Genomic DNA, 26,339 nt, shown 5'->3' on the forward strand with positions numbered 1-26,339 from the left:
CGGTCGGCTTGTTTTTTCCTCTCTTTTTCCCCAGGTGGTGCGGCGGGGCTCCGGGGTACTTTCCCCGGCCACCCACGCCCCCCTCTCTTCTCCTTTCTCCTTTCTGGACGACACAACACGAATACAACACACAACATCCAACATCCCGAATTTGAACCCTGCCGACCTCGCGGTGGTGTCGGAAGAGTGTCGCTCTTCCTTCCACCACCCTACCGTCAGCCCCTGAGAGACATACACACACATCCATGGCCCGGCCGAGGTTCCTTCCTTGGAAAAAATCCTCCCCCTTCGGTGAGATTCGAACCCACTAGCGCCGGGACCGCGACCTCGGCGCACTGTCTCCGACAGCCATGCGACCACCGAGCTACCTCTGAACTCTTTGGTTGAAGACCGAATGCTATACTGTGACTTAACAGTACTGTCTGAGCAGGAATCGCTTCTTGATCAAATTGAGTACTCAACTATGAACAGTAATGTCAGAAAACCAAGGGATTCATTTGGGGAGAGACAAAAAGAAATTGCATCTGGGGTAAAGACTCGAAAAAATCATATTTAGGAGTGAGAATCTAGAACTCTGAATAGAGTTTCAAACTCAAGTGTCAAAATGCCAATAGCGCCGAAAAATCGTTTCAAACACGATTGTGACCTCCCCCCGGAGTACTTCCACTATGAAGTCAACTCCCCTTACGAGACACGGCTGCGCAAGCTGGGGCACCGCTTGACGAACTTTATAACAGTGTACCAACACTTCGACAGCCTGCAGTACTTCCGAAGCAACTGTGCTTTCAGGAAGGAAAGAAGACGCCACTTGATGACGTTGAAATACAAGTACATCATCCACCCTTTCAGCATGTTCGCCCGGAGGAAAGCGGTGGCCATAACGACGCTGTGGATGGTGCTCTATTTCGTCGAAACATTCACCGGAAGTTTTCTCGCAGTTGCGTTCCACAACAGAGACCTCGTTATCGTCGAGATCTTCCTGATGGTGATGAACCTGGGATTGTTGTTGGACGTGATCACTCGGTTCTTTGTAGGGTATCCGGTGGAGAGGACGAGAGTAGTGATTTTGGATTCGCACGCGATACATAAGAAGTACCTCACTACGTATTTCTTCTTCGACCTGGGAGCAATCATGAGTTACATCATCTTCTATTTCGGGCGTTTTATGGGCAAAAGGGCCGAAATAATAGTGTTCCAGTTCCACAAACTGAGATTTGCCAGGATCAAGACTCTCTTGGACAATACTGACATGATGTTGGCTTCATTTAAAGTGAAAGAGTCCAAAAGAACTTGCATAATTCTTGGCTTGACCGCGATTTTGTTGCTACACGGCTTCACTTGCATTTTCGGACTCATGCCCGTGATGCGCCAGGCTTACGATATACCCTACAATCAGTCCTTTCTCTACTATTATGACCGCGAACAAGGCATACATGACTTGATGGAAGAAGCATTGCACCAAGAAGTAAAAATGCCTCATTGTATCAAAATGTACATCACGCATATGTCAATGGTCATGTGTCACTTCTTCGGCTGCGGAACGTTCCGTTCCCAGACAAAAGACTCCACCGAGATGCTTTTCTTGTCTTCCGTTCTCCTCAGCGGCTTGATCTTCTACGTTTACACGGTCGCCAAGGTCCTTCAACTCTTCGGAGTTGTCAACATCTCCGAGATCAAGTACGAAGAGCTGAACATGCAGGTGAGCCAGTACATGGTCAAGAAGAATTTCCCCCGCGACCTCAAGAAACGCATCAACAAGTACTACGACTACAAATTCAACAAGAAATTCTTCTCGGAGCAGCGCATCTTGGACACCCTCACGGAGCACCTCCGCATGGAAGTCCTCCTCTACAGCTGCAGAAATCTGATCGGTGAGGTGCAAATCTTCAAGGGGTTGTCGAAAGCGGCAGTGGGGTGCGTGTTGGCGCTCTTGAAGCAAGAGATCTACATCCCCCACGATGTGATCATGGCGCCGGACGACGAGAGCGGTAGCATCTATTTCATCCTGTACGGTACTTGCGGGATCAAACTGGTGTCGGGGAAGGAGGTGATGCACATCGAAGACGGTCACCATTTCGGTGACACCAGTGATTTCGAGAAGTACACCAAAACACAAATTTTGTATTCGGTGGTGGCGCTAGAAGTGTCCGAGGTGTACAAATTGGAGAAGAAAGATATCAAGTACTGCTGCAAAACTTACCCAGAGATTGTCTACAAGCTGGAGGCGATGGCGAGGAACAAGGCGAAGAGGTACAACGCGGTGTTTTCGATGAGGGGGGATGAAGATGACGAGACGACGGGTGACATTCTGGACGAGTTGAGAAGGGGGAGGATTCTGCATCCGGGGATAAAGCGACAGGAGTTACTGTAGCAATTGTTATTTCTATTTGTAAATAAAAAGTGTTACATTCTATAGATTCAGACATGAAGAGTCTGTTTAAAACTGTTTATTGTTTTTATTTTATACAATAAGTCCGGGAGTACTACTGCTGCAGCCAAATCACTGGGGGAACATAAGTTTCTAAATAAAATCACTGTGGAAGAGGTACTTGTCACATTTTTATACAAATGAAATTGAAGGTCTACTCTATCCATTTTGTTGTCGCTGAAGGCTGTTTTTGGTTGGATCATCTGTGGGTTGATCTTCTAATTGGTCTTGGCAAGTGTCAACAATCTGTGCACTATTTCAGTATGTTTCGAACAGCAAAACTGTAAATCGTCTTGCCTTGGTGAAGTGAGTACACCTCACACGTTTCCAACGCCACCACTCGATAATAGAACTGAATTTGGGTATTCCTTATTAAACCGACATCCCCGAAATAATCTCCGTCTTCTATGTGGGTCAGTTCTTTGGCAGGCAACGCCTGCAGCCCACAAGTCCCGTACAAAACAAAAAACAATTTCCCCTTGTCCCCCTCGCTACTCATGATCTGATCTTTCGGCAAATAAGTTTCTTGGTGTAGCAACGCCAACAGACTCCCCACTGTCGCTTTAGACAATCCCTGGAACATCTGCACGTTCTCGACGAGATTCCGACAGCTGTAAAGAAGTATCTCCATCCGAAGATGTTCGCTGAGCGTGTCCAAGATCTTTTGCTCCGAGAAAAACTTCTGGTTGATCTTGAAAGAGTAATAAGTGAGGACTCGCCTCCTCAGCCTCCCCGGGAATCGGTTCCTGTGAATGTAGTACTTGGTTTGGACTAACAGTTCGTCGAATTTTGTCTCGGAGATGTTGGCTGTACCGAACAGCTGCAACACGTAAGCGATAGACATGATGTTGAAAATGAGCCCCGTGACAAGAATCAGTGACATGGTGAACATCCCGACGGCGCCATCTGTCTTGTAGTAACCGACTCCTGCACCGTAGAAGTGACACAGTACCATCTCCAAGTGCTCGGCGTAATGCGAGTACATATTGTCGCTAAAAGTGGTGTGCAGCTCTGTCTCAACGTTCAGGGCCAACATCTCGAAGTATCTGCCGCGGGGGACCAACCAGGAGTCGTTACTTGGGATTCCATAGACATCACGAACGATGGGAATGAGCGCAAGGAAACAGGTCCACCAGTGGGTGACCAGAACGGTTACAAGAGCTATCTTACTGATGATTCGTATAGCGTCCTTCAATTCCAACAGTTTCAAGCAAATGTCGAAGTTCAGGAGCAAAGTTTTCAATCGCATGAAGCGGATGTACTTCAGCTGGAATATCAGGATTTGTTTTTCTATTGACATATGCCGAAACAAACAAAGAAGCACTGAAACCAGTCCTGGAAAGGTGTCTACGAATAAGTAGCCGGTGATGTAGTGCTTCAGCACTTGTCGTTGATTCAAAACTATCTCTCGCGTCTTGGGAACGATATATCCGGTAAAGAATCGAATCACAACGTCCACCATCAAAATCAGATTGATAAAGCCCATTATTACTTCCACACATATATTGATTCGGGTTTGGGTAGTTAGGTACGTCTTGGCATAAAAGGTGCCAAGGAACGGGTCGGCCACGAATATCGAGAACCAAGCAAAGATCATGACAATTCTCTTGCACACCAACAACTTGCTCAAAGGATGTACTATGTACTTGAAATTTCTTGTACTGAGGTGTCTTTGCTTTTCCTTCCGCAGAGCCGCCATGCTCCGAAAGAACCGACAATTGTGTTTGCTTCTGTAGATACTCGAGAACTGTCTGAAGCGGTACCAACATTTGTGGAAAGCACCGGAGTAAGGAAATAGTGTGCAAGCTGCATTCTCATGTTCTTTGGCCACGTGGCATTGATGTTGATTCCCCATTTTGACAAGCCAACACCTGAATTCATAGATATCTTGATCGATCCAGTTCTGATTGTCTTCACCATCACGGATTTGCCAAAGAGACGAATCCTTTGTCCCAAAGAGATAATCCGATTGCTCTGAACACTCTCAATAGAAGTTACAGCTTTAATTGGCAAATAGTACTACCTAGCACCATCCGCGTTAAATTGGAAGACAAAATTTGAGAATTTAAATCGTGTTAAATTGCTTAATGCTTTAGAATAATTTATACAGGGTGATTTATAATAGGTGTAAAAAAACTTTGACATCGTGTTCGGGAAGTCATTTTAAGAAAAAAAATGTTATATAAATATAGGTCGTAATTTTTGTATTTACAGAACTACAGCAGATTTATATTTTATTGAAATACCTGATTATTCAAGTACAATTTTAAGAAATAGATAACTAGAAAAATAAATCACTATGAAAGAAAAATATTGCCCATAACAAAAACTCTGCGAGAACGTTGACGTCAATCAATTAATCTGATACTCTCTAGACGCCTGAAGACCGTTAACATCACAATACCCATGCAGATAATCAATATCTGCAATTTCAGCTACACTAAATTTATTCATTTTGACAACTATCAACTAGTTTTAATTGTTTACAAATTATTTTGTTTATTTCCATGGCTACTAGATTTTAAAGTTGTACTTTAATCATTTATTTCAATAAATTTTAAATCTGTTGTAGTTCTGTAAATAAACAAAATAGCACCTATATTAATATAACATTTTTTTCTTAAAATGACCTCCCGAACACGTTGTCAAAGTTTTTTACACCTATTATAAATCACCCTGTATACTCTAAATTTGAAGAAGTAAACATTTTTCGAATGTCCTAAAAAGGATAGAATCTTTTTTATCTTTTTTTTTTATTTTTATACTCCTCATTTTGACAACCTAGTATGAAATTTGTTACCAGCGTCCAATATCTTGATCTGTCTAGTTTGGCACATTCTTCAATCATCAAAGGAATTGAAATCGAAGCAAACTGTTTGTTCTAATTGGACTCCTGTCTTAAGTAGAAGTGTTGAATTCTCTCATGGGCTGTGACCTTGGGAATTTATGCGCGAAGTCTGAGCGAAAAACCAGTGAAAAATGTGTACATGAAAACTGAAAACGTCGACTGCTTTCTAATTCAAATATGTACATGCGAGAGAGAGACGAAACTAATGTAACGAATGACGATGTTTTTGGGTCTGTTTGTAGCGCCTACTTGTCGTTTGCGCAGACGTGACTCATAGCCCATGAGATAATCCAACACCTATACCTATCTCCTTTTGATATCTTTGACTTTGACTTTGACTCCCGCAGGATTATGTATAAGTTTTAAAATCTAAATTTGAAATATCCACCTCTCGGCAAATTCTCTCTCGTCCTCCGCGGCCAATATTATTCGTTCACCCCAAAAATCAACACCTCCGCGCTCCCCTCGCCCAATTACCCTAAACATATGTCAAACACGAATTATCTAATCGGATTATCGCTTAAGCACACGCGAACCTCCGCTCCCTTGTTTGCTTTGACATTTTTTTAACCGCTTGATTGGCTGTTGATTGGTGTAATTTGAGAGGCCTCGTATTGCATTATTAAAAAAAAATTAATCTCCGCTCCGCCACGAAATAAATTAACTCCGGTGGAGTCTCTCCCTTCGACATAATTCAAGACGATCCCATAATTCCATTTTCCGCTCAACAACACAATAAAGAACCATAAATGGCGATCGGAATTTTTTCCCAATGCTCTTCGAACGGCACGTTCTAAACACCTCTCGTCCTGCCGTTATGATTGATGGTGACGTGTTGAAAGCATTGTCAAACGACTTAATGGCTCGATAAATATTAATGTGATCGTGAAGAGGTGCAGCTCTCGCAACCGGAGGACAAAACGATGAGAACACAAAGAGCAAAGAGAGAGATTGCTTTTTCTTTGTACTTAGGCGTACTTAACTCCGTGCTTTGGTTTCCTGGGGGATAGAAAAAATACTCCAAATACAGGACTACTACAAAGTAAGATATTTAACTACCGTGAGTCCCACCCTAACGAATAAATACGCCTTCCTGCCGTTCACAATCGCATTATCCTCCTCCGTGTGGATACTCCACACACGTAGTTCTATTCCCACGTGGGTTCCCCACGACCGCGCCGACTGGGGAAAAATCGCGGGGGTTCCACCGACTCCACGAAGAACCGCCCGGAGTTGAGTTATTGGAATTCCGGGAGCGATCGGCTCGTCTTAACGACGATGGCGGAATCCGACCCTTCCCTCCATCACTAAAACTAGTTCATTACTCGACGAAAATCAATCGGTGCTTGTCCAAAGACGGGACTTCATCACGCGAAGAATTTTAATGAACTGGGAGGCGAGAGCGAGTTATCGCAGCGATTTGTCTCGACTGTCGATGACTCGATTTTACTTCCAACTTCATTTCATTTAAAACACAGCTCTGATGGGAATTTTATGATGAACTAAGTAAAAATAGTGGAGCAAGCTGCAAAATGAATTTTTACACTTTTTGGTCTGCACATTTTACTAGACTGCTAAGTTGTTTGCTCGTCGACGAAGATCTGTCAATATTCTGGCGAGCAGATTTTTATGCTTTTGTTGCAATTTCCTGGCGTTTTAATATTCCTCCGCTCAATAGGGCTTTATTGGTCCAGTCACATATCGGAAGTTATACAGAGGTAAAGTTTCACACTGTAGGGTGATATGACACGAGACAAACTGGGTCGGGGGCTGGAAGAGGCGTTTGTATTGGATGAGACATTTTCCATTTGACATCAAGGAAAGGGAATTGCTAACAACGTGACGAGGAAGCAACTAAGGTGGGTTGTTGGGGGAGGTGCAGAAAACTAACACTGTTGAAAATTTCTACAAATATAAAAATGGTGGATGCGCTAGCAAACTGGTACTGTCTGTTAGAGTGAACGAAAACACGTTTGTTTAAAAATAATTTTGGGAAAAGATAAAATGACGTTTATTAATTTTTCATAAATATTGAAAATCCTAATCCTAAAGAACAAAAATATAAATGGTGGATGCATCACAAAAAATAATTTTGCGTAACCTGCGTTCAAAAAATCATGTGTTTGGAGTACATATTATGCATTTTTGGTGTGTTTGTTGTGTCAGTCTAAACTAGCATTTGGTTAATATCTGAAAGTTTAATTTCAGGTTATGTGAGTTTAGTAACGACAAGCATATTTCGAACCACAGCCAACTCTACACCTGCTAATTTCTGAAACACTCGTTACTAGATTTTCTTTTGTAAAAATTTGAGATTTTTTAAAAAATTGGTAAACCACTTGCAACAATAGAGAAATATCTAGGAAAATAATTTTGGTTTTCTTTAAAAAACATCCGAAATACGATTTTTTACGTGAGAATGGAAATGGTGGATTTCGAACCATGTGTCAAATATTTTGCAAATCTTATGGAGAACAAAAGAATAAAAATGGCATTATTTATAATTGTGGCAACTTGTGTGTTATGTATGTTTGTTATGTGATGAATTCAAGAATCTTTTGCTCTTTTTTTGCAAGGGCGTAGCAAAGGGGGGGGCAGGTGGGCCCGGCCCACCCTAGAATCCTTCTGGCCCACCCCAGAATAAAAGTAAAACACATTAAAAACAAGATACATCTGCAATATCTATCTATCATCTATCTGTGGTTTAAAATTTGGCCCACCCCAGCAAAAAATCATTGCTACGGCCTTGTTTTTTTGGGAAGTTAAGAGACTAGTAAAACAGCGAGTGATATTTTTTATTGCAGTAAGTAGGCTTCAAGGATTCAAAAACAATTTTGTATGAAATTTTGTAAAGATATCAAAAGAGAAAGTTTTAGTAAAATTTGTAAAATGCAAAAAATTGAAAGTATGATATGTTGCCTTTTGGAAAAGTATGTAAAATATTTGAAAAAGAAGCTTAGAGCTTACAGTTGCAAAAACTAAAATATTCCAAATTACATTCCGTTATTAGATATTTATGCAACAAGTGAGATATAGGCATTATCGCACGCATGTGAAGTTTCTACAACGAGGCCTCGATCCCACTTTATGCAATCACATAGTAATGAATGTTTTACGGCACGCCCCATGGTAAAGTAAGTCATTATCTGACTCAAACAAATGAAACAAAATGGATACCTCTCATGATCGTAGAAAAAATTCTGTAACATCTTTGCAAAATATTTCTAAAAAAATTTTGGAGATTCTTCTTAGGTGTTTCTACATATTTAGAAAGGTGTTGATTTCATTATTTCTTTTGGGAAGGAATCTCCAAACACTTGATCAAACCAGTTGATAATTGATAAAAATGATAAATAACAGAAATACAATAAAGAAATATATCCAAAAGTATCTTTTATAAGGTGGTAAAATGGTGGGTGTGCCTTAAAATTTTTATTTTTCCCTTTCTGCCGCCTCTTGACGGTCTTTTGAACAAAAACTATCTACCTACTCGGTTCCCAAGCTCTATATTACTTGCATCCTTTGTTTTATTTAACCCTACTTAAGTTTTTATAACTTCAGTTTCAAACTTCTCTAAAAAACTCAGTTCTGTGGTGACATAGGTACAACAGAACCCTCACACGCCATCCCTCTCTAGTTTCTAGACTTTACAAACCCTTCGTTTCCCCACCCTTAAGCTGAACCGTCAAATTTATATTGAGACCAATCTATAATACATATAAATCTTCCCCCAAACTGGGACTCACTCCCGAAACTAGAACAAAGTGAAAATCGATATTGCACCAGTTCGGAGAAACTCTTCAGGTGTGTTATATCACCCGAAGGGCATCCAACTGGAAAAAAATCGAAAAAACATGTCATTCTTCAAACGCATTGTTACGCTCCACGCTCCATCTCTCAAATAACTCCAACTCCCCTCCCTCTTCGATCGGGAGCGGCACCGCCTGCGCCATCTATCTCCGCCGTCCCCAACCAGACGCACTTCGTGCAGATCTCTCGCCGCAACCTCTGCGTTTCAACAGATGGCGCTGCCGAAAACGCCGCCGCCGCCACGACCTTGACCGTGCACTCTTGTATCGATTGCGGATTCGGGTAGGTCCTAAGTCGCCGAATCTCGGGCTGGGGGTGTGGTGGGGGCGGCTCGTTTGTTTTCCCGCCGCTCCAAACGTTTCCTACTGTTTTGACAGGTCCGGCAGGGTTGGCAACGCACCTGGTTTTTCCCGATCCATTGTCGGAGGGTTGCTCCGAAGGGTTGTGTTTACGACCGTCGAGGGTGCCTTTCTCCGTCTAGATTCGTCTTCATTTCGACGGCTCTTAAAATACATTGTTGCCTTCTGTTTGCTGAATACGACGGTTAATTAAGGTTGGGGCGGGGGTGGCGCCCCTCTGGTGGCGGTTTCAAGGCCTACGAAAGGGGCGGATTGATAAGGCGGAGATAAGGACTACTTTGCTTATTAAAATGGAATTAGAGGCTTCTAGCAGAATTAAACAAAGCATATGTAAAATAATAATAATAATAATGAAAATGATAATAGAATTGTCTCAAAGAATGTTTTTGGGGTTGTATTTTTTAATGTCATCTGTCAAAAAAGACAGTTACTTTTAAGCCCCTGGATTAGGTAGAAAATTGAAATCTGGTTTTGAGTAATTTTTTTTGGCTCCAAGAGCGCACCTTTGATCTTTTCCAACCCCAGCAGTGTTGCAAACCTTGCCGGTGGGAAATGGCGGCCATTTGCAAAATTAAAGGCACGTGCAGGCCCGTAACGGCCCCCTCGCACCGCATTAACACTCTGCTTTGCATCCAACCATGAATATTTACAAAACAGCTGGAAGTTACGCGCCGCCTCCACCGCTCGCCGCCCCTTACGCGTCTCGGCTCCCCAAACCGAATTACACAAATATTGTCGAGATATTTTTCCATTCGAGACGGCATTGTGCTCCGGTGCGTCCGGATCCGGTTCCCGGAGGGGCCGGTCCCGGAGGCGGACATCCATCTCGACGACAAGATGGAGGTCGGTGCGACTCCTCAATGGAGAGGGTCAAAGCACTTGCGGCCGGATCTTCCGTGTGCGCGCTTCGTGGGGAATTGTTGCGTTCGGGGTTGACGTCAGCAGGGTTGAATGGCTCGTTGCGGCCGCTGGGGTAGGTTAGGGGTGGGAATTGGGCGAGCAGCATCAAATATTTATTTATTTTCAACGGAGCAGTTTAGCAACAGAAGGGTTTTTGCCACAATTCAAACTGACCGCCCACCTGTCATACTTGTCAAATGAGGGACAAATTACAGGTGACGGAAATAGAACTGGATTTTTGCGGGTTCGAGATAATTAATTACGGATGGATTCTCGGCAATTCCTTTCTTTTTGTGTATTTTCCCAGAAAATGTTAAATTAGCGTTTCCACCGGAGCTCGTAGCGTGGAAGGTAATTCCATTGTTTATCTTTAACAAAGGTTTCGCGCGGTTTCTTTGGTACGAGCTTGTTATATTACCGACGAAATTATTAATTTGGTGTCTAGGCAGGGTAGGGTCCAAGTTATAATTAACACTTTTATTGTTTCCTATATTTTATCGCATGTGGACTTTCATTACCAACCGCTGTTGTTATTACTTTCTATTGTGTCACTGTTACGATCTTTTTTTTGTCCAATGAAATAACGTATTTTCATACGAAAGGAGTAATTTTTTAAATATTTCAACTGAGGCATCGTTAAGATAAGCGTGAATTAATTTTTCTTGAACCGATTCTTGTTGGTTTGTACCAAAATCCAGACGAATTCTTTAACAAGAGTCACGATTATAAATGAGCTTTATTTAAGATGCTTTCTTAACGTACTCTCATACTGCACTACGCAGTTTACGGTGTTTTTTTTTTAATTTGGCGTCGAAGTTGGCGTTGAAGAGTCGATTGTGAACGCACCACAATGTAGTGTCACTAATGTCAATTTGTTTGAAATCAATTTGAATTTACAATTTTTGCCAAATAATATTTTTTCGTAAGAACATCTCTGAACGCTCTGAATTCGGAAATCGCAAATTTTGAGACACCCTGTATAACGGTCAACTGCTTTTAGTTGCATTAGCGTGTTCAACTGTCGATTAATTAAATTAAAAGTGAGGTTAGATATAGATTCAGATGTCACATTACCAATTGTCATTTCTATGGTGCGTTCACAATCGACTCTTCAACGCCATGTTTTAAAAAACACCCGATACTAAAATTCTCAAAAAATTCAGGAATGATTGCCTATTGTTGCAGAACATTCTATAAAAATTTCAATTTTTTTAATAAAACAGGTAAATATTTCGTTTTAATTCAATAACGGCGACATTAATTTACATCGTTTTTCACTGAGAGTTCTTTCTAATATTTAGGAAAATTCTGGTGTCCTTGAAATCATGAAAACATCACCGATTTTTGAAATAAATGGAATTTGATATTAAAGTGCAAAATTTAGCTATATAATTTATTATTAAATTGGGCGGTGATTTCCACAAAAGAGGTTGACGTGGGTTGTTTATGATAACCTTTAGGGACTTACTATCGCGCGTTCAAATGAAATCCTGGGCTGAGTAGGCGTTGGGAAAATAAAACCATTTAGAACAATGTAAAGTTTGAATTTCCCGCCGTTTGACACGAATAAGATTTGTTTATGTTTAATCGGCACATAATTAAACATGTTTGTTTTCAGCAAAGGGTGGCCTTAGATATTTGCTTCGAGAATAAGAATCGTTAAGTTATTCTATTTTTGATGTAAAACATTCAAAAAAAAAAAAGAAAGATTTTTTGGCTCTAAATGCTCCAATTAATCTACGCTTTAAAAAAGCAAAACAATTGACGGTTTCCAACGCCTTCCCAGCCCAGAATTTCATTTGAACGCGCGATAGAAAAGTTATCAACAGATATTTGTGGCTGTTTACCAACAATGAGGTATTTACTTATAACACTGTAGTTGTAAATCTTGGTCATTTTTCGCTGTTAGTGTTAAATTGGAATAATTCAAAAACTAATAACTCTCTTTTGACGTGTCATTAACGTGTTCTTTGAATTAATTGTGAAGTATGAACGTGTAGGAAAAAAAAATTGTTTTGCTTAAAATCGATTTTTAAAATTTAAGGCTCTTAATGAAGTGATAAGTCAAAATTGATTGCACACATTGGAAGCCTTATATCAAGGGAATGTAACCCTAAAGTTTCGTAATTTGTATTAATTCTTTAGTAGGGTTAACCGTGGGGGCGCTCAAACTTGACTCACCCAGTACCACATTATTGATTTAAGTCTTGTACTGAGTCATACTTAAATTTATACTAGAAGTTTATGTGCATCTTGGTGAACATATTCTGCAAAGTTTTTAGCGAATTCAATTTTTTAAACTAAATTGTGAACTTCGAGGCAAACTGTTTTACAATATAAAGTTCGTTCAGAAACTTTATATTTTTTGTAGCTTAGTCTTAAGTCGGTATTCCAACTAACTTCTTTATGACCAATTATATTTTTTCCAACTAAGATTTTACGGTAAAGCTTTCGCGAGAGATGTTTTATGTCGTGCTTTCCAGGTGTAAATCAACAGTTTGTTTAAAAACTTTTTCCTAAGACTGTTTTGAAGTCATTATAATGTAGACCTTACAAACGCAATTGTCTTCTTAAGCGGCAAGAACTGGCAACAGCACCTGCCAAATAAAATATAGTGTGCTAAATAATAATATTTAGATGGATAAATTTCCTTAATTTGAATGGAATTTTTGTTGTTGCAAAAATGGTGGAGGCGTCGGGCGAAACTTGTTATTGTCTTTAGGATTGTTTTCAATGAGAATTCCTATCCTTGAAAAACTTCCAATTTAAGAGGTTGGAATAACTCCACTTCTTTAGTGGAGGCGTTTGGATAAGAATAATCTCGAACAATTTTTTTTTAATAACAATGATAATAATCTGCAAAAGAATAATTTGTTGTTTAATAATGTTCAGGTGAATAAAGCATAAAATAACTTTAACTAAATCCTAAACTAAATCTTATAGATACTAATTCTAATTATCCATATTGTACAGGGTGTTATTGAAAGTTGTACAGATATTTTAACCACAAGCTACTGGCTTTATGTAGAACTCGGAAATAGTTATTTATTTAACGAGTTCGTGTGTAATTTGGGCTTTTTTTGGCATGAGTGGGCCAGTTTAAAACTCGAGTGAAACGAGAGTTTTAAAGGTCCACGAGTGCCAAAAAAAGCGCAATTACACAAGAACGAGTTGAATACAACGTTTTTTTGTTCGACGAGCCCCCCAACGGCTCCAAATGGCCGAAAATCTTTAACATTAGCTTGACGTTTCGTTTTGACAAGTTGTCAAATTCATCAAAATCCGTTCACACAGGAGAAAATTCTCAAATTCTGACAGTGTCGAACAAAAAAAATATTTAAAAAATTCTATGTCAAAATATAAAATGACATTTATTTTTTGAGCTACAATTTTTTTAAGTTGATTTTAGTTTTCTACGTTGTCCTACAACCCCGTAGGTAAAATTTCGAAACATTTTAAAAATACACCCTGTATATCATGTTTTATAAAATGTACGTCAATGCGAAGTAACCTATAGGAAATATGCTTTAAAACAAAGAAGCCGCATTGGTGTACGTTTTACAAAATATGATATACAGGGTGTATTTTTAAAATGTGTCGAAATTTTACCTACGAGGTTGTTTGACAACGTAGAAGACTAAAAGTAATTAAAAAAAATTGTAGCTCAAAAAATAAATGTCATTTTATTTTTTGACATAAAATTTTTCCGAGTTCTACATAACGCCAGTAGCTCGTGGTTAAAATATCTATACAACTTTCAATAATACCCTGTATTTACTATTAGGTACAGTACCTCTGGGGAAGAAGATTCTGCAGAATCTTAAAAATTAGTTTTAAACTAAGTATTATACTAAATCTCGTGTTCATGCTAAGTATTTAGAGCCTCGGTCGTTGCACTAAATACCAATCTAACCGTTCATTTTATTTATTACTTTCAAGTCTGTTTCAGTTTCATTAATTTTACTAGGCCACTAAATTTTCAACTAAATCCTGCACTAAATACCATACATTTTATGAGAACATACAATTCTGACATTTCATTTCTTCCGAGAACTCTGACATTCAACCGCCAATCATTTTTTATATTCCCATCCGCCTCTCCCGATAAAACCCCAAAACCCTTCGACATCTCAGCTGCCATAAACTCCCTCCTCGGGCCACAAAATAAAACTCTCAACTTCCGCACACGTGAACAAAGTTTTAATCGTTTCCGACAAATCCCCCACTTAGCCTTACGTCAACAGCGGAGATGCGTCCTCTCGCATATTGCATAGGTGGTGCATCGATCGCACCTGCAATCAATCAGTCGCGTTAATTTTTTACCACTCATTGATTGATCGATGAGGAAAAATTGTCGCGACCTACGCTCGATCGAGAATGAATGCGAGCCGGATGGATTTCAATAATTCGAAAAGTTTTAACAGTTCCGACAATAAACCAATCAGGCCAGTTTAATTCGCAATTAATTAAAGGACGCAGGATCGAGACTCGTCGGCCCGGGCCGAGACGGTACGATCCTAGGCGGCTTTGCTTTGGCGGGCCGCGATTTTGTTTGTTATCGTTGTGCAGTTGCAGTGGTGACTGGATCGTGTTGTGAAACCGGTGGGTGGTTGGTTTGTAACGTGTTGCATCGGGGGTGGCCGCGGGACGGGGGGGATTGTTTTTCAAGCGGGACGAAAATGGTGGAGGCGCCGGGTGAAATTTTTTCTTAATAATTATTTTTATTCCTTTTAAATAACATTCGTGTTCATTGAAAAGTTTCAAGTTTAAAGGGTTGTCACCCTTATTCCGTGGCGGCGAGAACGCGGATTGGAAGCGTTTCAATATCATTATTTTGTTTGTTGTGGCGGAGGCGCCAGGATAAAAATAAATCCAAAGATATTTTTTAGTTGCTTGAGATCGTAATAATGTCGTTGTAAAAGTCGCGTCACATTTTAAATTCATGTCTGCGAAAAATCTTTGAATTTAATATAATCAATTTTTTATTAATTAAAGAAATGGTGGAGGCGCCAGACGAAATTTATTGCAACTGTCATTGCTTTCGTATAAATTCTTTTAATCGAAAAATTTGCACTTTAAAGGGTTATTATTCCAATTTAGAGGCGGCGTAAACGAAGGGTTGGAGCAATTCGAATGTCATTATTATTTTGTTTGTTTTGGCGAAAGTGCGGGGCTAAAAATAATCTAAAATACATTTTCTTAATTATTTTTTGTCCATCAGCGTTGATTAGGGATTGTCATAGAAATGGCTTCACATTTTACACTGATTTAGAAACGTCTGTTGCAATTTTTAAAGTTTTTCGATTATTTTCTTCTTGAGAAAAATGGTGGAGGCGCCGGGTTAAATCAATTGTATTATCAGCACTAGCATTTTCAATGACAATTATTATCGAAAAATTGCTATATCAGTGCAACCCCGAGTTAGGGGTGGCGTAAAATTGTAAACTTCCGATGTCATTATCATTTTGTTGGTTTTGGTGGAGGCGCCGGGCTAAAAATAATCTCAATTCCTTTTTTTTAATTAATTTAAATTCCGATAATGTTAATTAGGGGTTGTTTAAAAACGACCTTTCATTTTTGACTGTGTAGAAACACCTGAAAAAAGATTTCGTTTAATTAAATTTTATTTCTTGTTTGCTTTTACCATTTTTAATGAATGTTTTTCCTATAAAAAATGTTTACTTTTAAGTACTCTGGTTCCGCCTTAGTGAAGGGTTGAAAAAATTTAAATCTCATATTTTGTTTATTCTGGGATGCTGTAAAAATAACATCACGTATTTACATCTGTGTACAAACATTTGCACCAGAAGATATATTTATCTCATTTGCACTGAGTTTTTGTTTGTTGCAAAAATGGTGGAGGCGCCAGGGGACATTTTATTAATCATCAATTATTTTATTATCCTGCCGAAAGATTTTCAGTTATTTTGGTGTAGGCGCCAGGCTAAAAATACCCCTAAATAAAAAAAAATTGGTATTTTCGATCGCAATTAATTTAATTGGAGGTTGTTATAAAAATAACTACACATTTTGACATTGGTGTACAAAGTTTTTTGTTTCGAAAATGGTGGAGCCGCCTGCTGTATTTCTTATTATTTTTACTGTGCTATCAAAAATTCGCAGTTTTAAAGGGTGCAAACGCGACTTAGATATGTTGAAAACAAGGGGTTGGAATAATTCCAACGTAATTATTATTTTGTTTGCTTTGGTGGAAGCGCCGGACTAAAAATAATCTCAAATTGGTTTTTAACTCATTTTAGAAAGGAGTAGGAAATGTAATAAAATGGTGTCACATTTTTACATCGGTAAAAAAAATTTTAAATAATTTAAAAAAAATTGTTGCAAAGATTGTGGAGGTGTTGGGTGAAATTTGTTCTAATTATAAGTGCAATTATTTTCAATGAAAATTCTATCGCCGGAATATTTAAGGGTTGGAACCCCGATTTAGGGGCGATGAAAACGATAGCTTGCGATTCCAATGACATTATTACTTTGTTTGTTTTGGTGGTGGGGTCGTTGTAAAAATGGCATAACCTTTTTACATCTGCAAATGTCAAGGAAAATAATAAAATAAATGTTTCGTTGCAAAGATGATGCATGCGCCGGATTTATTTACTACAATAGAAAGAAGTCACGGTATCGAGGCAGTATGCATTTATTTATTTGCACCAATTTCACTATAATTATTATTTTGTCTGTTTTGGTATCTGACCAAAAATAGTCTCAAGATTTTTTTTTACTTCTTGCAAAATTGCAAAACGCGCCGGATAAATTAATAATGCTTATTATTATGATAATTGTCCACGCAAAATTTTATTAGCGAAACAATTTCAGCGAAACTCTGAATTAGAGGCGACGGAAACGAGGGTTTGGAATAATTCCAGTGTCATTATTATTTTATTTGTTTTGACGGAGGCTCCGGGCGAAATTTAATGATTAATGTTATCACCATTAGAATTTACAGCTTTTTCATTGAAAATTTGTGGGTTTCAACTCTAATTAATAGAGTATTTCCAATTTGTTTTTGGCGCCGCATAAAAAATTTAATCACACAATGTTTTCCCGTTATTTATTGATATGATTCTAATTAGGGGTTGCAAAACGAGGTACGAAACGTCCGTCACAAGAGTATTTAATTTAATTTAATTTTTTGTTCGTCGCGAAAATGGCGGAGGCGCCGGGTTCGCTGCAATTTCACCACTTTATGAGGTTTTGATGGGGTTGTTTGACTGCTTCGCGTAACTTCCCCACGTAGGTAAATTAAAGAGGTTTTTTGCACCCTTCTTCCCTTAATGAGATGCGACAAACACAGCCGAAATTTTTAATATCCTGTCCGTTCTAGTTTTTATCTCGCTTTTTAATCCCTCTTTAGTTCAAAATTCGACAAAGCTCCACTGAACCATTTCAATTTCTTCATCAAACGGGATTATTTGTGCGGAGGAGTTATAAATTATGCAGATTTACAGCCCCCACTTTGTTGAGCACGAGAACACGTCGATAGACCAATAAGAGCGAAAATAATAATAAATATCTGAAGGGAGATAAGTGGGTTAGGCGACGGACGAAAAAATCTTATTAAAACAGGAGTGCCGTTAAAAGTTTTGGTTTATTCATGGTCGTAAAAATGAGGGAAAAATAATGAGTCTTGATTATTCGAGTTTAACTCAGTTTCAGGAAGTTTGCTAACAAGGCTCTCCCCCGCTTTTAAAATTATTTTACGTTGACGGAAATGGAGGAAATGGAGAGGCGATCCATTTACTCGCCGGATTTAATGCGCATTGAAAAGGCTCCTAGCCCAGTGTATCTGATCGCATGAACAACAATTAAATATCTAGTAGGCAGATCGGTTTTACGTAATGGTATTTTTAGAAGCTTCTAGATCAGTAGAATTTGTTGGAAGACTTTATAAAACTTCTAGATTTTGATAGAAGAATCAAAATTGCTGTCAAGTCTTTGCTTGGGAAATTTATTATTATTTCACAGTTTTTATTTTATCCAAAGTAGGCTTCAGATGATCTTCTATTGTCATCTGTTCTGAACCTTTTTCTCAATTTCTTCAGAATAGAATAGTTAAAAAAAAATCTCAAACTTCCTCAAATTAACTTTCTTCTTTGTGTTCTTTACGTTTTTAAGAAGCTGGAGTCTTCGCAAACAATTCTATTCAATCCATCTGATTCTTACATTTGGTAGAAATGTCTCCCATTCATTGAATTCTCTAAAATCACTGATCAAGAGAGAAACTTTTTTTTTCTTCAAATCTATCTTTAAGAATTCTTTTTGATTCTGTTGAATTAAAACTTCAACTCATTTAATTTCTCCTATAAAATCTGAGACATTTATAACTTTTATAATTTAAACAGTTCGATGCGCTTATTCTTCTATCTTCTATGGAAATAAGAAGAATCTTAACTTTTTCAAATTCTTATTATTTTTGATTAAATCTCTTTGATGAGGTTTTGTATTCTTTGCCTCTAGATTTTGGAAAACCGTCGAGAGATTCTAGAAAATCAATCTGAGATATCTGTCTTCATTATAGAAATGTTTCTTCAATCTAAATTGTTGAATGGATATTTTTAAACTCAGCTCTTCTAAACAAACTTTCGAAATTCTCTAGATTATAAATCCTACAGATTGGATTTTCGCAGAATACATATTTTGAAAAAATTTCCCTAGTTTTTAAATTATTCTAGATTCTAGAATATTCAAATAGATTCTTGAATCGATCCTTGAGATCTATGTTTCTTTTTGTCTGTTTGATCATTATAGACTCCTCTTCACACGCTTTCTAGGCGTTGTTATCAAAATCATGTACTTCTGGATCTAGCAACAATCTATTTCTTTTGTATCTTTCTTATTTATAAACTGTAAACTTTGCTTAAAATCCGCTTTTGCATTCGACCTGTTTTCAATTTCTGTACCATCTATGTATTCTAGGAAACCTTTAAGCATTTCATTCAGATAAAAGTTTATCTTAAATCTACCACATCTTAGCGTGCCCCGTCAGGTCTCTAAACCTCCGCTGCGACCTTTCCCGTCCCCAGATTTATTTTCCTGAAACTTCTCTCCGAGTTTCATTCAATTTATCCCAGACTCTTAAAAGAAGACATTTTTTTGCCTCATTATATTTACTTTCACAAATCAGGAATTTCGCTTGAGATCCTATTAAATTTTTCAGTTTATCTCGGTCCCGAGGGATCGCCTCAGAAGTAAAAATATTTTCAGGTATAAAAGTTGCCGGCGACGTTCCACCAACCCCACATAAAATTCCTGTCCGGGGGTGTCACCCCTTCGTGTCGCGTTTATTGAAAGCTTGATCCGAACTAGCTATAAATTTTTATACGAAAAATATCCATTGTCGACCTGTCGTCCCGGCGTAACGCGCCGTTAAACCGCCCCAATCGCCGCCCCATATCTAGCACCCCTGAAAAATCGCCAACAAATTGACTCACCCCTGACACAATAACCCGTCACATTAGAACCAAGGTGCGCTCGTCTCGCGCTCAATTGTCTTAAAATGCGTGACGTCACGGGTATCGATTCGACGGGGGTGAGATGGTATCAGGTGCTGCAGGTCATGAAATACAAGGGGTGAAACTAGTGACTGACGGTGGGGGTTGCATCGTACGTCACCACAAATTCTGTTTGCAAGGAAGTTTGTCATCTGGTTAGAAATTTCCAGAGGAATTTACAAGGGGGTGGGTGGCGTGCACCCCTCGTCTCGAACCGCGAAAAAATGCGTCCGTGGGCGCAAAATCAACCCCGACGGCGAATTTTCCTTCAGAAAGTAAAATTCCAAGGAAGGCGGTGTTTTTTCGGCGCCTCCACGACTTTTCAATTGGACAAAGTCTGTCAAAAGCGCCGCGCCATTCAATTAAAAGCGACTTAATTTCCAAGCAAATAAAATTTGTCACTCTTTGAGGGTTTACCGGCGCCCCATCGATCCGTTCCGTTTGATGTTTCCGGTGTTTTCAACCCTCTTTCATTCCCTGCGAGCGATTTTCACCGCGCCGCTCGATCCCGCTTATTTTTTAATGTCCTTTAGGCAGTCGATGCGCGGATCGTTATTTGGACAGGAAACGCTTCCGCTGCGGCTCGAACCGCCACCGAATGGGGTGGTTTTTACAGAATTAGGATCAGGACGAGTCGGGCGGCGTGGGCGGCGGTTTTCGCTGCCAAGGGCTTTTGTCAAGCCGAACCAAGTTCGCTTCGATTTTAGAAGAAAACCGCGATTTTACACGTAAATGGCTCTCAGAGGAATCGGGCGGCGAAACGGGGGCGGTGCATTTCCTGTCTCGGGGGTTGATAATCTTCTACTGTAACAGGATAATGCGCGCCCCGATACGGCAATAATCACGTCTACTTAATTGAGCGTATCGACGCTCTAATGAGGAGTAAGCGCGTAATTAACCCCGCCGCGACAAGGGTGTGAATAACCTACCCCTTTACAAAAAAGTCCAGGGGTTGCTACGATAACAAAATTTTCCGTAGTTAATTTGTGCATTTTCATCCTATTATTTGTTTTAAATTTTTCGCCAGTTCTTACCCGGCTGTCTCCACCCCCTCTTCGATTATTATTATCATTATTATTATTATTTTTAATTTTTGTTAGTCGTAGATTTAATCCGGAGAATTTTATTTTGTGGTGTTTGTCGGTCGCCTCCGTCGGGCGAACAAACCACATCTCCACTCATCAAACCACCCCCATCATCCCTCCGGATTATTCCGGGCGACGCTTTATTAGCAGCAACACGGTCGCCGTCCGTGTAGTAACGTGAGATAGCGGCGCAAAAACTTCCCCCAGAAATTAATCACGCCAAAAATCATCCCTAACCCACCCCCGCCCCAACCCTCCAACAATTAAAAACCTCAGCTAATATCGCCGAATAAAACCGTCTCGCAATTTTGCGCCACCCCCGATTTGATCGCACGATTATCCCGGGGGTGAAAATATTCCGGTTTTTTGTGGGAACGCGACAGGTGCATCACGTTACTGGGGTAGTTTTCCGTCTCCCGTGTGATGGTGCATCTGGGACCCGGCGGCCAGTACGTGGCCGAGGGGGGCAAGGCCTACCCCTCCAACCCCGAGGACGTCGTCGTCGAGACGAAGAAGATCGTAAGTCGCATGCATTAATACTAATTGGGGTGAAAACGAGCGCCGGCTCATGAATGTGTAACTGGGGGTGGCGATCGCTTTCAACCGCTTCATCTCGTCAAGACGCGCAAGGTGGTGGCGTGACGAGAGAACTCGGGGGTGGGATTGTTTTATTAAGAGTTGATCAAGTCGCCTTGTTCTACGAGGGGCGGCAACAGCTGTCTCTTCTTTTGTTTGGGTGGAAAATGCGAACAAAACAAGTGAAGTCTGCAGACTTTGCCGAATTCGAACGAAGCTCCACCAAAATGCAGACAACAATTTACAAAGCAAAGGCTTTTGTTGTTTGAAAACAGTTTATTTGTTCGTACCGTTGGCATTACTGCCTGTCAATTCCGCCTGAAATGTCAATCAGCTGTCAGTTTTCAACTGGCGACATCTCTTGCTCGGCGTCAAAAGCGACGAAAGTCATTTTGCCGCTCACATTCAAATTAAATTGCCCACGTCGTAAGCATTTTGACATGTGTCAATATACGTCAGATAATGTAAGTATTATTATTATTAGAAAAGGGGGCACGGCATTTAGGGCGGATATAAATATCATTACGGATGTACCAAGTGACAATATTATATATTTTTTATGAAGATGTGAAATTATAAATTTTACACCGAAAAGGCGGCCACCCATCCAAACACTAACTGCAACCGACGTTGCTTAGCTTCCCACATAGAACGAAAAATGTACTTTTACAGTTACTGGGCTGCCGTATCATTACTATTATGATCATTATGAATTATGATTAACTTGTTTATTTATTTATTTGCTTAATACGGATTCGAAATAAAATAAAATCCAATTTTCTGCCTAATATGTGTGATCCAATCCCTTCTCCTAAATCTTTACGAGCTCATTGAGTCGAACAAAATGAATTCTGAGCAAAGCTCAAAAGAAATAGCACTGAGCGAAATTAGTCCGTTCGTTGTTGTGCCGGGGGCGGCGCATTCTCGCACGACACAAAGCACGCCCCTCACAACTTATCGAACGCACACCAGAAATCGACTCCGGAATTATGTTTCGCGATAACTAATTGAGTGGTGCGCTCTCAAATAAAAATCGCGAAGAAATTCAGCAGCGGGGGTGGCAACAAATTAATCCCCGCTTCCGGTTTCCCCGATGCGCGTGTGTTTTGTATTCAGCGGAGACCTCTCGATCGAGTATCTGTTTCGGGTGTGGAAATTTTCCAATAAAAATTCCGGATAAAAGCTGCGGGCTCCGGTCCGACCGGAAGCGGCCGGACCTGAAACAATTTTTTCCATCTCTTGTATAAATCCGACTGATCCCTTTGGAAGCTCGCATAATGTCTGCACGAGTGACGTCAACCCTTGCGCATAAAAATTCAGACCAACCCTTAGCGGGCCGATTAGGGGGGATTAAACCGGGCGGCGACATTTTTTTTAATTAACGAACTCTCCCTGACAAAACTGGGAGCGCTAGTCACTCTTATGCGACCGACTTACTTAGGGGATGATTTGGTGTTCGGCAAATAGAGCGGCGTATTGCTTGCAAATTGCGAATAAATAACAGCTGAGCAAACCCGATCCGGAGATAGACCTCTCCATTTCGGTATAATTGCGGCGGATTATTTAATATTTAGAACGTAACAAGGGGTGCGTTTAATTTTTTATGTCTCTCGGGAAGAGCGTTCGTGCTTTGTGTCAGGAATACATGTCTGGGGAATTGAATAGAAATAGTGTTTTTAGGTGGGCAACGACGACGCCGCAAGCTTGTCAAATCCGGTACTAAAACACGGTGGGCGGTTTGGGGGGTGGCTGCTGGGGGTGAACTTCGCCCAAACTGCGCCGGAATGTTTTCTTTGGGGGATGTTAACAGCGTAGGGGTTTTAATTTGAAATTCTAGTTACATTACGGAACCGCATTACGTTTTTGTTGTTACAGGAAATTAGCTCTGATTTTTTTCGGTTTTGAAAGGTGGAAAGCATTTAAAATGACTTTTGGGACGATATAACGGGCCTTCAAATAAATTTATATTTAGAGCAACCTATGGAAATTCAATTGTTTGCAACATTTTTCCAGCGTAGAAAATGACACAAGAAATGTCTGACATTTTAACGAAATAAAATTAGGTTAGGCCTGCTCTAAATATATATTTATTTGAAGGCCCAATATATCTCAGATGGTGGAAATTGAAAGAGAACTACCGAGTGAACAACTTGATTGCAAGTTAATTTTAACAAGATGGTACTTGACCTCACACTACCGAAATTATGACAGGTTTTGATTTTCACGGTAACTGATATAGCTTATTCCACCAAAATAATATTTAATCACACAACGAGAATTTAGTGTCTATTTTGACTACTTTGAATATTAGAAAAATAAGACTTCTGATACAAAAAAAAAATAATGTTTGAGATTCTTTTTCTAAATGTATCTTACTACAGCAGAATAAAACTTAAGCTAACAAGACAAACTACGAAAATGCTGGAAAAGGAACAGACAAGTTTGTCGGAATATTAAAAAAAAAAGGAGATGAAGAAGACAAAAATTGTGGAAGAGAGATTTCTTCACTGGAATAGAAATTAAAGAAAGGGGATAGGAAAATATAAAATAAATAAATTTCAATTCTGAAAACTGGAAAGAAAAGGAACGGAGAAATGTTTGTTGCTTCTAATGTAGCTTATTTCAGCAAGATAATACTGAATCTCACACTGCAAAATTTATGAAAAATGCAGCGTGATTAGCTTGTTGGTAGATTTGAAAAAATATAAATATGTAAAAGAAAAAACATATTGACATTTTTCTCCAGTGGCTTATCTCAACAAGATAATACTTTTTCTCACGCGGCAAATATTACAACAAATTAAATGAATGCTGTAAAAGAAACAGAGATGTTTGTTCAAAGATTACAAAAAGAGCAGAAGAAAAGAGAGAATGACTTCTTCACTGGTAGCTTATTTCAGAAAGATAACACTCGATGTCGCAAAGTAGAAGTAAAATAAATATCTTTGGTAGCTTATTCCAAGATAATACTTAATATCACGCGACCAACATTACGACAAACTAGGTCAGACATATTTGTTAGAAGATTACAAAAAGAAGCGGAAGAAGAAAAAAAAAGGAAAGCCGGATTTCTTCACAAGCAGCTTATTTCAGCAAGATAATACTTAATCTTAAGCTATGAAAATTGTGACATACTAGTCCACTAGATTTGCTTGTTAGTGATTAAAAGAGGAAGGGAAAGATATAAAGAAAAACTGTATCGATTTTTTCCTTTGGTGGCTTAATTCAACAAGATAATGCTTAATCTCGCTCTATGAGAACTGGAAAAAAATGAAAGCTTTACCTGGAGATTAGAGAAAGATCAAAACTAACTAAAACAAACGGATTTCTTTTTCTGAAACGGGAAAAGGAAAGAAAATGTATTTTTGTAAATGTGTTTATTCCACCAAGACAATATTTTGTCTGATTCCACTAAACTTATGACATTTAACGTGAAATGACCTTCAAGATGAATTAAGAAACAGCTTTCCATTATCGCCACTTACTTGTTGTAAATATCGCTTTTACTAAATTTTGTTAGCCTAAATGCAGACATAAAACTCATTTCATATTTGTAAATAAGAATTTTATTGATGTTTTTTCTAAGAGAAAGGAACGTGTTTACACAAGAAATAAAAGCCACTCCAGTCTTGTTACCCGACTCTTACGAACTACATGAGCTTTGAAAAGAAACCCTCAATTTCACGAACATTCATTTGAAAATTTAAATGAACCTAAAAACAACAAATTTTCTTGAAGGAAATTTAATACTTCGAGTGTGAGTAGCTGCAGCGGTAACATGTGCTGCTCGCTCGTGTCCGGCTTGAAGGACCAAAATTATCATATTTTACGTATTTTTTAAATAAGTGGAAGCAACACAAACTGGACTTTAAATTGGGGCGGGGAACGTTTTCAAATACCAAGTTGTTGTTCTTGATCCAGCGAAAGCTTCATCATTTACACACTCCGTCCTGTGGAAACTTAGATCAATGTGTAGACGGTTCTGTTGAAAAAACTGAAGAAAACATTTATATTCTCGAGATGTTGTGGAGACGTCTACAAAGCTTTTTCCACTCCACTCTACTCTGTTGCAAACCAACGAAAGCTTCTTCTATTGTCACAATGTCGATGTTGAAAAGACCCAAAAACAATACCTCGAGGTCTTTGAGTGTCAGTTTCTATATGGTTTCTATTCTGCCATTGGCAATATGAAGATTGCCGAAAACAAAGAAAACTAACTGACTGGACCTGAAAATAAAGTAAATACTAATACATATTAGAGGAGTAATTAGAAAAAAACAATAAAGAGGACCAAAGAAAAAAGGGACAGAGCAATAGAAGTTTCCTTATTCGGCAGCTATTTTTATTCCACTCAAGGAACAATCCAAAACAAGTTATTTCCCAAGATGACTTATTTATTGCAAGAGACGCCATTTTCTACTATGGTTTTAGAATCGACAAATAATAACAAATGATATTCTTGTTCTCGGACAGAAATAAATATTGGGAGGTTTTTAATTTGAATTTCTTTCTTCTTTTAATATTCTGTTATTTAAATTTTTGTTATCAATTATTGATACCAACTACGGTAAAATAAAAAGCATACTCATTTTCGAGTCTGTTAAACAAAAGGATTGTAGCAATAGAAAAAGAAAAGGAAGAAGATGAAATAGCTTCACCAAGGAATTTATTGATTGCTTTCACAATTACGGTAATAATATCCCTCAGTAGTTTGGACAAGTCTTAACTTGTGACAAGAACTTCTAAATGAAATTAGGAAATATGTTTTCTTAATCTAAAATTCTCGTCTTTTTCTTTCTGAACTATGCTACAGAATACAAATAA

The 26,339-nt window shown here is 39.0% G+C and overlaps 3 protein-coding genes across 5 annotated transcripts in view; 2 read left to right on the forward strand and 1 right to left on the reverse strand.

Moving 5' to 3' along the window:
- The window catches only part of Syt7 (Synaptotagmin 7), a 313,595-nt gene that overhangs the window by 60,356 nt on the left and 226,900 nt on the right, over window positions 1–26,339 (forward strand). Inside the window, exons 1-2 of one of the 3 annotated variants that reach the window (XM_069044668.1) lie at window positions 14,916–14,947; window positions 21,323–21,458. The exons of 1 other annotated variant lie outside the window; for it this stretch is intronic. In XM_069044668.1, the coding sequence (XP_068900769.1) occupies window positions 21,363–21,458 (96 nt within the window). In that variant the 5' untranslated portion in view covers window positions 14,916–14,947; window positions 21,323–21,362. Of the gene's footprint in view, window positions 1–14,915; window positions 14,948–21,322; window positions 21,459–26,339 lie in introns of those variants that run through there. One more of the 3 variants, XM_069044669.1, reaches the window with a different exon arrangement.
- LOC138128933 (potassium/sodium hyperpolarization-activated cyclic nucleotide-gated channel 2-like) lies at window positions 311–2,444 on the forward strand. Its single transcript, XM_069045166.1, has one exon. It carries the CDS (start codon window positions 605–607, stop codon window positions 2,369–2,371), a length of 1,767 nt encoding a protein of 588 aa, XP_068901267.1. The 5' UTR covers window positions 311–604; the 3' UTR covers window positions 2,372–2,444.
- On the reverse strand, window positions 2,682–4,127 carry LOC138128261 (potassium/sodium hyperpolarization-activated cyclic nucleotide-gated channel 1-like). Its single transcript, XM_069044448.1, has one exon. It carries the CDS (start codon window positions 4,125–4,127, stop codon window positions 2,682–2,684), a length of 1,446 nt encoding a protein of 481 aa, XP_068900549.1.

Source organism: Tenebrio molitor, chromosome 4 (genome assembly GCF_963966145.1).
Source record: "Tenebrio molitor chromosome 4, icTenMoli1.1, whole genome shotgun sequence".
Lineage (NCBI taxonomy): Eukaryota > Metazoa > Arthropoda > Insecta > Coleoptera > Tenebrionidae > Tenebrio > Tenebrio molitor.

Excerpts from the sequence above, each read along its gene's own strand:
- LOC138128261 (XM_069044448.1), bottom strand. The coding sequence starts at position 4,127 with ATGGCGGCTCTGCGGAAGGAAAAGCAAAGACACCTCAGTACAAGAAAT.
- LOC138128933 (XM_069045166.1), top strand. The coding sequence starts at position 605 with ATGCCAATAGCGCCGAAAAATCGTTTCAAACACGATTGTGACCTCCCC.